General features: G+C 40.5%; 2 protein-coding genes across 2 annotated transcripts; one reads left to right on the top strand and one right to left on the bottom strand.

Annotated features, from left to right (window-relative positions):
• Positions 1-3,290: 3,290 nt before the first annotated feature.
• On the bottom strand, positions 3,291-4,442 carry FSST1_011135 (uncharacterized protein; the record flags this gene model as incomplete). The annotated part of the gene is made up of 1 exon (XM_083234239.1): positions 3,291-4,442. One exon carries the CDS (start codon positions 4,440-4,442, stop codon positions 3,291-3,293), a length of 1,152 nt encoding a protein of 383 aa, XP_083080831.1.
• Positions 4,443-11,091: 6,649 nt separating this feature from the next.
• On the top strand, positions 11,092-11,652 carry FSST1_011136 (uncharacterized protein; the record flags this gene model as incomplete). The annotated part of the gene is made up of 1 exon (XM_083234240.1): positions 11,092-11,652. One exon carries the CDS (start codon positions 11,092-11,094, stop codon positions 11,650-11,652), a length of 561 nt encoding a protein of 186 aa, XP_083080832.1.
• Positions 11,653-12,179: the final 527 nt, after the last annotated feature.

Consider the following 12,179-nt stretch of genomic DNA (forward strand, 5'->3'; position numbering starts at 1 on the left):
CATTTCCTTCCAACCGAGGCACCAGTTATATTCAGCCTTGTTGTAACGCTGGGGCAGCTTCATAGCCTTGCGGTACTGTTGGTTGGTCTTCAATGCTCCCCGAGGGAGTGCAGCATACCACGCTTCTCGATCTGCTTTGTAGCGTTGATAGATAGCACGGGGATCAGTATAGCTCAATGTATCAGCCTCACTTTGTGCGGTAACTGTTGGAGGCCTAGCCGCCGGGGAAGTCACAGTAACGGTTGTTGTATGGGTAGTTGTCTCTGTTGTTGTCTCCGTTGTTGTATGTACTCCGGAGCTAGTTGGGGATAATGACCGTGTTGTTGATCTTGATACCGTGTGTGTTACAGTATGAACAGTTGTAGAAGCCTGAGAAAGAACCCCAGCTGTAGAGGCTTGAGGCGGAGCTACATTTATCGAGGCCTGAGTCGAAGCTTGAGTCGGGGTCTGTGAGATATGCTCCCAGCGTAAGGGGCACGCTTTTGACTTCATTGTATGACCTGACTGATGACACTTTGAGCATGTTGGTGGTGCCCGAGGCCGTATTGTATTCTCAACTGCCTCAAACGCACAGGGCTCTCGTTGTGTGCTTGTCACGGGTAACACCGATGTGGCCTGAAGTCGGTCTATCTGTACAGGAGGCTCAATGAGAAGTTGGGGGTTTCCAATGCGCTGAATTCGCCAATGCGAGTGGAAATGATACATTTGCAACGGTTGACTTCGATGTAACAAGGGTTCGATCAAATGAGCACACGGCAGACCAAGGGTGCGGTTGAAAGTGCCCGTACAAGCCGGGAGGTCATGTAGTAACCGAGCTCGCTGGTCATCAACTAACCGAAGAGCCTCATGTGATATCCAACCACGGATGTTGCCGTACAATGACCCAGATAGCTTCAAAGGGAAGTTAGCTTGTTGTCTTGCTTGGTTACTCTCAAGCTCGGCCACCTAATTCATCACAACTAGCTTAATATGCCTCCAGGCGTCAAACAGGTTAAGCTGGGAGGTCTTGAGATATGACTTGATGAGTTGATGAATACCCTCACATCGTGATGTAACATATTGGTTAAAATGAAGGTGTTGATCAACCCAAGCCTTAACGAATTTCTGCTTGTAGAGATCCAGCCAAGTCTCAGTGATGTAGCCAACCTGACTTATGTAGTCAGCGGTATACTTCTTCTTGAAGTCATCAAGCTTCTGATAGTATATATCCTCGTTACTAGATGCAACAAGATCATGCCAAGAAGAGTAAAAGCCCTTCCACTTCTCTTGCCCTTCATGATCCTTTGGATCTTTGGTAAATGCATCCATGCAGTAACGTAATACCGCCTTGTTGATATACCATAAGCAAAGTAATGCAGTTGAATCCGGAAAGGTAGAAGCTACAGCATTCATGCAAGCAAGGCATCGATCTGTAAGTATCACAGAAGGAGAGTCTGCACCTACACCTGCATAGATAGACCGTAGCTCTGTAAGAGCCCAGTTGTATTCACCTTCTTCTTCACCACTGAGGAATGCAAATGCAATACAGAAAGACCGTTGGCAAGCATCAACGCCAATTGCATTGAGAAGAGGCATCTTGTACTTGTTGGTCTTATATGTGCAGTCTAGAATAAGCACTTCTGTATATAATTTGAGGTACGCAAGTGACTTGGGGTGTGCAAATAATACTGCTGTGACTGTACCCTCCTCAAGACGTATACGACTCCAGAAGCCCTCACTTTTGAGCTGATCTGAGAGGGCATATATATTGCTTTGACCCTTCAGGAGCTCTCGCTTGGTCTCGGCAATACAGTTGTAGATATCTTGTTGTATAGCAAGTGTTTCTGATGTATTCCGTAGATGTGATATGACTTCCTTAGGTGCAGAGCCACTACTGGTAAGTTGCTTGACTATCAATCTATCAGACGGTGAGAGTATCCTATGAGTAGGGTATGCCAAAGGGTAGCTTGGCTCATGATTATGCTCTTGATGCTTCTGATCAGGACGATATGATAGAGACCACGAAGTCTTGTCAAGTTCTTCCTTTGCTAGGACCGAAAAGAGGCAGCCTATATAACGAGATACAGTATTTCTGATACGTTTCCTTGTTATTGAAGGGGCCTTTGAGCCGCGGTCACATATGTAGATAGCTCTTTTCCTTCCACTTAATGTATTCCATGAATTCTTAACTACAAAGGCATAGCCTCTTTCTCGAGCCCAAGCGTTGATAGCAGTGAGAAGAGCCTGCTGTAAGGGGAAGTGACCTTCTAGTGGAAGAACATCATCAGGGAATACATTTAAAGCATCAATTAGGTTCATTTTGGATAGATAATACTGTGATAGCTTCAATTGGCTTCAATTGTAATAATAACCAATGAATTGGAAGGTCTGAGTTAAAGCCACGTCAGCACGATCCCATACATAGATCGAGCTTACATAACATATCTTAGAGGCACAGCTAGCTGTATCTTAACGGGCACGTAATATTAATAACACAGCTAGCTGTGCCTCTATGACTTGCCAGTGGACTTAATTACTTAGTCAGCATCATATATGATGCCAAGCCTGCATCGAGATCATATGCCCCTCTAGCGTCTTGAAGAACTTGCTCCCATGCCGACGTAGGTTCTTCTGTTCCGTCCATCAGTCGCAGAAAGAGTCCTCCAGCTGCGAAAAGGCGCCGAGCGAACCGGTCACGGAAGAGTTCATGAAATGCACTAAGGCGTTCCTCTCGAAGTACATGCCATCCTTTATTGGTGACACCAAAGCCGCTCAATCCTATAGCCTTATTCCCAAGCACCTTCGACCCTAAAAGCACCAGGCTAGAGTTCTCGATATAGACCGCATATTGCAATCCAGTTTCTTCCCTCTTGCAGATAGTAGTTAATGTTATCTAATCCGAGTCGCTTGGCACGCCGCTGAAGGTCTTCGGTCTTTGCACGATCGAAGCCGCTACCCATTTTCTTTTTGTCAACTTCTCTCGCTAAGGATACTTGTGCATGCCGAACCAAATAGCAGGCATAGACTGAATCCCTGAAGGTCCTCTGAAGGAGCCGTATCTGATTGTCAATGATATCACCATCGTTATCTCCCCTCGCCATCAAATCGCTGGCTCTAGGTCGTTGTTATTGCAGCAATCCATGAGTTAAAGTGCATAGTTAGTCAAGTACAACTTTGCTTCGCACAGAGGCAGCCATCAAGAGAACATCCACTTGCAATGGGCATGGATCGCTTATGTCGATGTAAGGAATATCGCATAGCGAGTCTACCGCCCGTGCTATCGCGAGATTCTCATCGAGTTGCTTGACCACTTATAGGCGATCGTCTGAACGGGACCGCTTTGCGGGCGTTGGCTTCTGCAACACTTGCGGTGGTGGCGGGACAAGAGTTGCGCCGGCAATGCCACACTCGCAGCAATAGTCGACATTTTCTGGCTCAAATATGTCATCGTCGTGTAAATAATTTATTGATCGAGCTGCACAAGCGCCAAAGTTGATGACTTGATGCGGCTGCCCTGGTAGCGTTCTGAAAGCCTCTCCGCGACCAATAACCTCAATAGTATACTCGATTCCTTCATTCTTAAGTCGTGAAGGAGCAATAAGGACCGATTTGTGACCAACCTTTTGATTGCATGTGCCACACTTAAAAGTCTTGGCAAAAAAGTCATTGAACTTGGTTATATGATGTGGTTTAATGAGTAGCCATAGCTTGAATCCGGTCCCGGCATAAACCTCGTTGAAGGAACGAAAGCCATAATGCTTGCGTCCTACGCTATATGTCATATCCTCGCAATGTATTCGGTTGGCAGAGAGGTGAGCTCCAATATGGTTGTACTGGCAATGGAGATCCGTCAGCGTAGGATCCCCTGTTATTCGCTCCCCTGGATCAAGTTGACTGATCGGAATAAGTTTTGCGTGGCCAGTGAAATAGGGAATGTTGCCAGCAGGCGGGTTGTTGATAGTATCTTCAAACACTTCTTCAGCCTTTGCCGCAGATGGTCTCTTTACTGCGGCAGTAAGGACTGGGAGGTCAAGTTCAGGTTTAGGCTTGTCGTTGGAGATATAGGCCATGGCATAGCCCTTGCCTTTGGGACCAGACTTATATCTAATACTTGTATATTGCCAATCGTTGTCAATCCTGACATGACTCTGTATCTCAGCGAAGTCAACGTCGAACTTTAGAACGGTCATCTTTTGGGGGGCACGACATCTGTCCATGTACGCCAGCTTTGAGATAAGTCGTTTATTTAGGTCATATAAAGGAGCAGTCGCATCGTCATTCTCTGATGACCTGCTAGTGGGACGGCAGCTTGTGGATTGCAGCTGTGGCTCGCCTACTTCAGCATTGCGGCTTTCTTTAGTCTCAAGGCTTTTTCCAGTCTTAGCCAAAGTGCTCTCTCCAGACTCGCTTTCTTGCCTTGAATCAGTCAGGTTTGCCTGGTAACTGCTCTCGTTATCTTGCATATAACCAGATGTATTTTGGGAATTCGAAGCAACTAAGGATTCCAGTCTCCGTATAGTATTATCGATCCCATGTAACCTACTTTGAACATTTTCCCATGGTTATTGTCGACCCTTGGTTCGCCCTCTCTTTGACCTTGACGATTTGGACTGTAGAGAGAGTTAGGCATCAACATCGGCTCAAATGCAAGAGACTTAGGCCCCTAGGTCCTTCAGTCCTTCGACTAAAAGAAGATTAACTGCAGACATAGCATTGCAAGAAAATTCGGATATATCTTCAACGCATTATTATTTTCCGTGACTTAGGTAGCCGACTGGATGTGAGATTCATGTGACCGAAAGTCAAATTGTAACCAATCAGAGCGCTGCAGCTGCTAAAAACCCTCTTTTTGCTATAACTTTCCGCATTCGTACCATTACCTACGACATCAACCAATTTAAGCCAACCAGCCCTGTACTCGTTGTTGAGGGTCTTCAATTTCCTTGCCCCATACCCGTCCTTCAGCCTTAGGAAGTTCAGCATCCATCATTCGCTGTTGAGGCTCTTTGCCTTCCCAGAACCAATTCTGCACTCAAGCGCTAACATTAAGCAAAAGTCTTGCGCAGATAGTATTGGAACACTGCTGTATAAAGCTCTTTGGGCGACCATAGTCCAGTGTACCATGCAGAGTGAGGTACAACGCGAGTATTCTCTCGTGTAACCGGCCATTTCTTATTAAATTCCATTTCGCATTCCGCGCGTATAATGTTATACAGATCGACGGATAGGATAGAACAGTCCTTTATGTCATTTAGAGCATCTATTAATTATTAATAGAGGTTATTGTTTATATGTGGGTATTTTACTTTATCTTTTCCTCAGGTTCTGAGCTTTAATTATATTTATTTATATCTTTAAGACTTTTAATTATTTTATAAAGAAATAAGATAGCTTAAATAGTAAATATTTAATAATTTAATAATATTATAAGGCTATAAGGCTATACTTTTAGATAAGCTTTTAATAAAACTCTATATTAAAATAAAGCTATATAAAATAATAAAATAATAGTAAATATTTTCTTTTTCCTTATATAATAAAACTATTAATAAAAAAAGGTAAAAATAATAATAAAAAAGTAAATTATTTTGCCTTTAATTATCTATTTAATATATTAAGTTAACCTAGATTATAATTATAATATTAATATTATATTACTATATTATTTAACCCTATAACTATAGCCTTATAGCTAGGTAATATATAAGGCAATTTTACTATATATATAGTAAGATTATTAAAGTATTATATATTAGCCTAGCTCTATTTTAAGATTTATATAACCTTATAATAATAAAGCTAAAATATATCTCTATAGGCTAAAGACCTTTAATTAAAGATAATATAGTATTAGCTATATTTAGCTATAAAGTCTTATAATTCTTTAGTATTTCTATCCTTTAAAGGGATTTATAATAAATTTAATAGGAAAAGTAATAGCTTTATATACTATATTATAAGATTAAAAAAAGGGATACCTTTATAATAAAAAAGACTATATTCTATAATATAATAAGTTAATATAAGCTATAGTTAATAGAATTAGGGATATTTATTTAGACTATTAAAGATAAGTATAAGTATTCTAAGTAATTACTTAGGTTATTAGTAATATATATAGGAAACTCTATTTAAGTTAAAGTCTATAGAGGAAGAAATTTATATATATAATTAAAAGTTTAATATAAAGTTAAAATGCTAAAGTAAAATAAATTTACTTAATATTATAGTTAATTAAACTAAGTTATATAACTAGACCTTTTACTATATTATATAATTATCTTAATCCTTATGTGATTATACTATTAATAATTTCAACGAAGGAGCTTTAATTGTATTTCCTTGCCTCTCAAGCCGATGAATAGGCTTTTGCCATATTTCAGATAAAGCGTTATAGATGTCAAATTCAACTTCACACTCGAAGGCTTGGTATCGAGGGTGGATTATCAACTCAAAATAGAGCGATTCGCTTTCGTCAAGCAATTCACTTTCATTCAGGCTATTACCCGGAAAAGTGTAGATAAGCGATTCGCTTTCATCAAGCGATTCAGTGTAGATAAGCGATTCGCTTTCATCAAGCGATTCACTTTCATTCAGGCTGTTATCCAACATAAACATAATTGAGGCATAGGTTATTGGTATGTGTTACTATTGTTACTGTTGTTTATGCGCTGGTCTTATATATCCAATGTTTGCGCTAATGGGTGACAAAGACCATCCAGGGGGATTGATGACTTCCATATCATGAATGCAGGTGCATGTTGGTAACAAACGAAGACTCCTACTTAAGATCATGGCACCAATAAATTACGCCTACCGGTTCTGTCTCCGATTGGAGCACCCCGGCCTCGGGGGAAAGTAGGCGAAACTTATTTGGGTCGATCTGCAACCAATTCAAACCTTATTATCTCTTCCCACCATCAAGCGCAGGGATATGCATGCCAAGAGCGATGGATCAGCTCGCGGTAGAACGTGCAGAAGATCATTACTAAAATGGGCACGTATAATCATGCGCTAGAGCCAAGTACCTGCTTGAGCCCCCAGCTGTGCACATTCCACGCCTCCATCGTCATATAATCATAACTACTTGGATTTCTTAGTAAAATCTTAGGAAATTAAGTATCTGTTTTCATCTATTATCTGATTAGCTAGGCGATTGGAGTTGCGGGATGTGTACTCAAGGAGACAGTTGGGATACAATTAATTCACTATCTAGGTAGGTAGGTACTGTCCTTTCAAGCCCGAATCTTTTCAGCAATTTAAAACTTGTCTTCAATCATATCATCTGGTCTCATTTGCACCTTCTCATTCAATCAAGGCCGAATTCAAGTGCCTCTTTATTCCTAGCGCCTGCGGAACTTGTGTAAGATTGCAAAGTACTCATCTCGTGAATCTCAGAGCCTTTATTCCTTATCCGAGCATCGGTCATAACCATCCATATCCTCAGCTTAGGCCATATATATAATGAATCTGGTGCTCATTTGCCTGATGGAAAGATACTCGTTAAGCAGGAATACCTTCCGTTGTCCACAAGCTTTCCCAAGGAGCAAGGTCATGTATACTTCAACAGAATAGCAATCTTCAAGGATCTTTTCACCAGTCCAATACGTGAGGCAATTAATGATTTCTGGGTCTATAGAGTTCCCATCCTTAAAGCACTTTAAAGATAGCTCTTGCAGTGGTTAGTTGCGTTAAAGGCATGCAAAGGCATTACTATCTGAACTTTTATAAGGGAAGTCAGTCTTAGCAGCCTATTGCTAAACTAATACCAAAAGCCTGCTCATGCCCTAAGCTTTAAAGGCATTCTAAACTTCAGGTAGCTTTAGCGATAGGGAGTAAGTATAGTTGTAAGCAAGGCCCTCATAAAGAAGCCTCAGATTGCAGTCTTCCAACTAGTGGCAATCGTTAGCTTTTCGAAGACTAGAAATAGATAAACAGACATACGACTGGGATAGAACAAGCAGGTCCAGCTAGTATATAACGAGGACTATCGCAAATCTAATCCATATTGACGCTTAACATATGCAAGTTATACAAGCATTGCATACTCAGGATAAAGCTATCAAAGAGTACATTTACTAACTAAAAGCTGGCTAAAGCCTTATCTTTAATCTTAAAGATGGAAGCATGCAAATCTTCTACCTCCTTCTGCTGCTGCTCTATCTTTAATCCGGAATGAATCCACATGTATATAATTGTCTTCTGCAACTCGTCAATCTTACCTAAACTCGCTGTAAACATAGGTTTAAGCTTATTATTAACTTATTCAGCATCCAGGCGGAACTGAATGTGGAGTATATCCATCGTGTTTCAATTAAGCGAACTGTGACATCGTAGGAGGCTTATTACCTATTGACTGATATCTGATGGGTTTAGGCGAGAAGAGGCCATTTCGTTGAGTTAATTTTGAAAAAGTAGAATCAGTGGTAGTAATGAGTGAGTGATAATGAGACTGAATATTGGGGGAACGATTGAACGGGGGGATAGCTAATATTTGTGACAGGAAGGAAAGTTGGCAGGGGAGGCGATGCCGGGGATATTGCTTCTCCGACCCCGTCACATATAGCCTATTTCTAGCCCGGAGATTAGACTGCATAAGAAGGCATGCATATATATGCTGAGGCCCCCGACGTATGTTTATTCCTTATTACTAAGATATGTAAATTCGGTTAAGTAAGTTACCTCTATACTTCGATCTGAGAAGCTCCTGACATCGAACTAGTGTTGGCATGCGTATTGTCCACATAACTATATTTAGGTTTTATAGTGGTGCTTTAAATATGAAAATGCTGGTTGCCTATACAGCCTGCATAATAGAAACACAATTGTCTTATTCTAAAACGGATATTATAGTAAGTAGCCCATTTACCTAGAATATTATATATCTTATAACTACTTTAGATATATGTAAGAAAGAGTTAAAAGATTATAAATTGCATTTATAGGGTCCTGAGTTACTATATAGGTCTAAAGGGAGATAGAATTGCCGTTGCAGTACTAAGACTATAGCTCTCTCTTTCTAGCTATAGTTTACTACTAGTTTTTATTAGCAAATAAGGTAATAGTTAAAGGTATTAATAATAGCTCTCTATAACTAATATAATACCTGCTAAGTACCTTTAGCTATCTAAGTATAATAATACTTACCCTTACTATATTAAGGCAAATATATAAAGTAATAGAGAAATAATAATATAAATACTAGCCAGTGGCTTGCAGGTGGTATAATATATACTATGTCTTTTCTATTGGTAATAGATAAATGCATTAGCGTATAGCGTGAGGTTAGGCGAGGCATGCGAGAATTTATCTATAAAGTAATATATATCTGCTCCTAAATTCATCTAGCATTACAATAGACAAGCTTATAAAATAAGGACTATATTATTTATAGACTGCTAGCTTACTGCCTTTTCCTATCTAGGTTAGATATTTCTTATAAAAGAAGTCTACTAATAGCTAAGTATAGTCTATTTAAAGTTAAGATTATAAGCTACTGACATTTAAAGACTCTCGCCAGGCCTTCTGCTAAATACCTTCTAGTGTTATAGGGTTCCCCTCCCCTAAAGAGAGGTAATCTATTATATAAGGCCAGACTCTCGCTAGACCCTCTGCCGGAGAGGCTAGAGAGGCAATCTATTATATAAGGCGCAGTATAGAGGAGTTTAAAACATTTAGTTAGGGATTCAAAGCCGAAACCTTTCACGTTAGCGAAGAAGAACGATATAAATTACTTACCGGGATCTCGCATTATCCACCCGGGCCTGATATCGCCGCAATATCAAAGGTCTAGCTAGAGTTCATGGAAAAAGTCTAGTATAAGCTAGGTATATTAATTCCTTTACTTATTTAAGAAACAGCACTAACTATTTATCAGGTTACCCTACCTATTTATTGCAAAGGATAAAGTTTAAACATTATACTAAGGCTAAGGATAAAGAATACTATTAGCTACTCTAGTTAATATATAAACTGGAGTCTATAGGAGAGTTAAAGATAGTAAGGGACTAGAGGAATAAGGTTACTCTTAATATTATTATTGCTATTAGCTTCTATTAGTCATGGATATATTTCAATAGGAATAAAGCCTCTATTTAGCAAGAACTAATAATTTATAATATCTCTATAGACTATTAGCCTTATTAAGGAAGTAGACATTATAGTACCCCAGAATAAGGTAGTTAAAGCCAGAGTAATATAATTCTAGATTAAATAGAATTGCATTAAATTTAATGCTATCTAATAGCATAGAACTGAAATATAACTCCTATATTTAGCCCTTAAATGTATTATATACTACCCCTGCGAGAGGAAGCTTCTATTTAAGGCGAAAATTTCTCTCGCTCTTAACCTTTATGGCAAGACGGTGTATAGTGTTGCTGGAGTTAATATTAGATCTTGTGCCAGTCGGCCTTGGTTGATAGACGGCGGGCAGATATACCACTGTGGAATTGTTACCCTGCATGTCTATCCCACTTAACAGCCTGCTAGATAAGTTATTTCTCTCGTTCAGTCCCGTCTCTTTAGGTAGGTAGTTAGCATATTTACTACGTCGCTTTTAGCCGACGATATATACCGATATCTTGGCTTTTATTCTTCCCTCTCCATCCAAGAATACCCAGAGCAATAGAAGCTAGGGATATTATCCCAATCAATAGCCATAACACCATTATAGAAGTAGTCATTAAGAAGATATAAGTAAAAAGGCACAAGGCTTAAAAGAATATCGGTAAGCTGCGCCCAATGGTTGCCTTACTGGGTCGCAACTCCCCTTAAGTATCCAGAGGTATCTTTATTATTGTCAGTAAGAGCGAGAAAGATATTGGGTAGTATTATTATATGCCAAGAGGTAATGAAGTTAGTTGTCCACTGGAGGCTAATATGCTACTCTGGATCTATCTTAGCGCCCAACTATCCGTGCTTCTTTGGGAACTGATCATCCGGGGAACCTGCGATCGGCATGCCCTACACACACTGTCTCAGGATCTCAGCTGTTGCTGACTTGGCTAACTACTTTTGGCATGTATATAATGCCACTAGTCAAGACCCTAACTAAATCGCGTAAATGACCTATCTATTCGTTTGCCTCATCGTTTTACCCCAAGAGCCACAATGCAACAGAGTCGCGCCGGACAATCGTCATCAAGCGAAAAGCCAGATAATGCAGCATCTTCTGCTCTTCAGGTTGTCTTTAAGAATCTACAATTGCCGAGGCCGCCTGCGGAACCGTCCCTTGAACTCCCTGGCTGTTTTACCTCGCTTATCAAGGACCTATTGCAAGAGGAGGGCCAGCTTAGACAACGGAAGGAACAAGGATTAGACAATGCAAAGAGACTCCGTCACAAGCTGGCACGACTCAAGAGGATAGACTTAGTCCGTGACCGATACCAAAGCATTACTTTAGAATACTGGGAGAAAATAATCATTATGGCGGCTGCGGTAGTAGACAACTACCTTAGTAACGAGATTCTTGCTACCTCAACTATCACTAACTTGAACGGAGGAGAGCTGGCTCACCACACTATCCTCAAGGACATGAAGGTTATGCGAGAGATGATCAAGCTCACAGATCACCTATATGTACACTGGAAACACGAGCTTGCTTTCGAGGTCCCCATGCTTCTGGGTAAGCTTAACCGCGCGCATCTGATCCACACCCTCATAACGTTTTAGATACCCCTATTTCGACTCTCCGTCTGCAGAGCACTTTAAAGTATGACGAATTCAAGCGCCTTCTCCAGCAATGTACGCCTTCCGCCGAGATTAAAAGTCCCTTCAAATTATATATACCGTTTTTAGTTCTTTTCATACGACCCAAGTACAGCCTCACAGATATACAAACAGCATTGCAAACATCCCTGCTCGACAAAAGTGACTGGGATGTCTTTTGGGGGGCAGCCGCGCTGGAATATAACCCAATCAGGGATAACTGGATCCCCAAACAGCCTCTTCCCTCAGCGGCTATGAGTAACCTTGAGTTGCAAGAGTATATCGACTACAAAGGGAATTACCCTGTCAAGGTCCGCGTACAGGTTTCTAGGTACAAAGCGTTTAAAATATCATTTGATCTGCAACAGAAAGCGGCAGTTGCAAGTAGAAGTCAAGTGGGATGCAATCGCACGAATTCATCGATATTTGCATATAATTAGGATAAGAATCTCTATAGCCCTGTAATACAGCAGGCAATCCAAGATCTAGTA

The sequence above is a fragment of the Fusarium sambucinum genome, chromosome III (genome assembly GCF_050947815.1).
Source record: "Fusarium sambucinum isolate potato_lamoka chromosome III, whole genome shotgun sequence".
Taxonomy (NCBI): domain Eukaryota; kingdom Fungi; phylum Ascomycota; class Sordariomycetes; order Hypocreales; family Nectriaceae; genus Fusarium; species Fusarium sambucinum.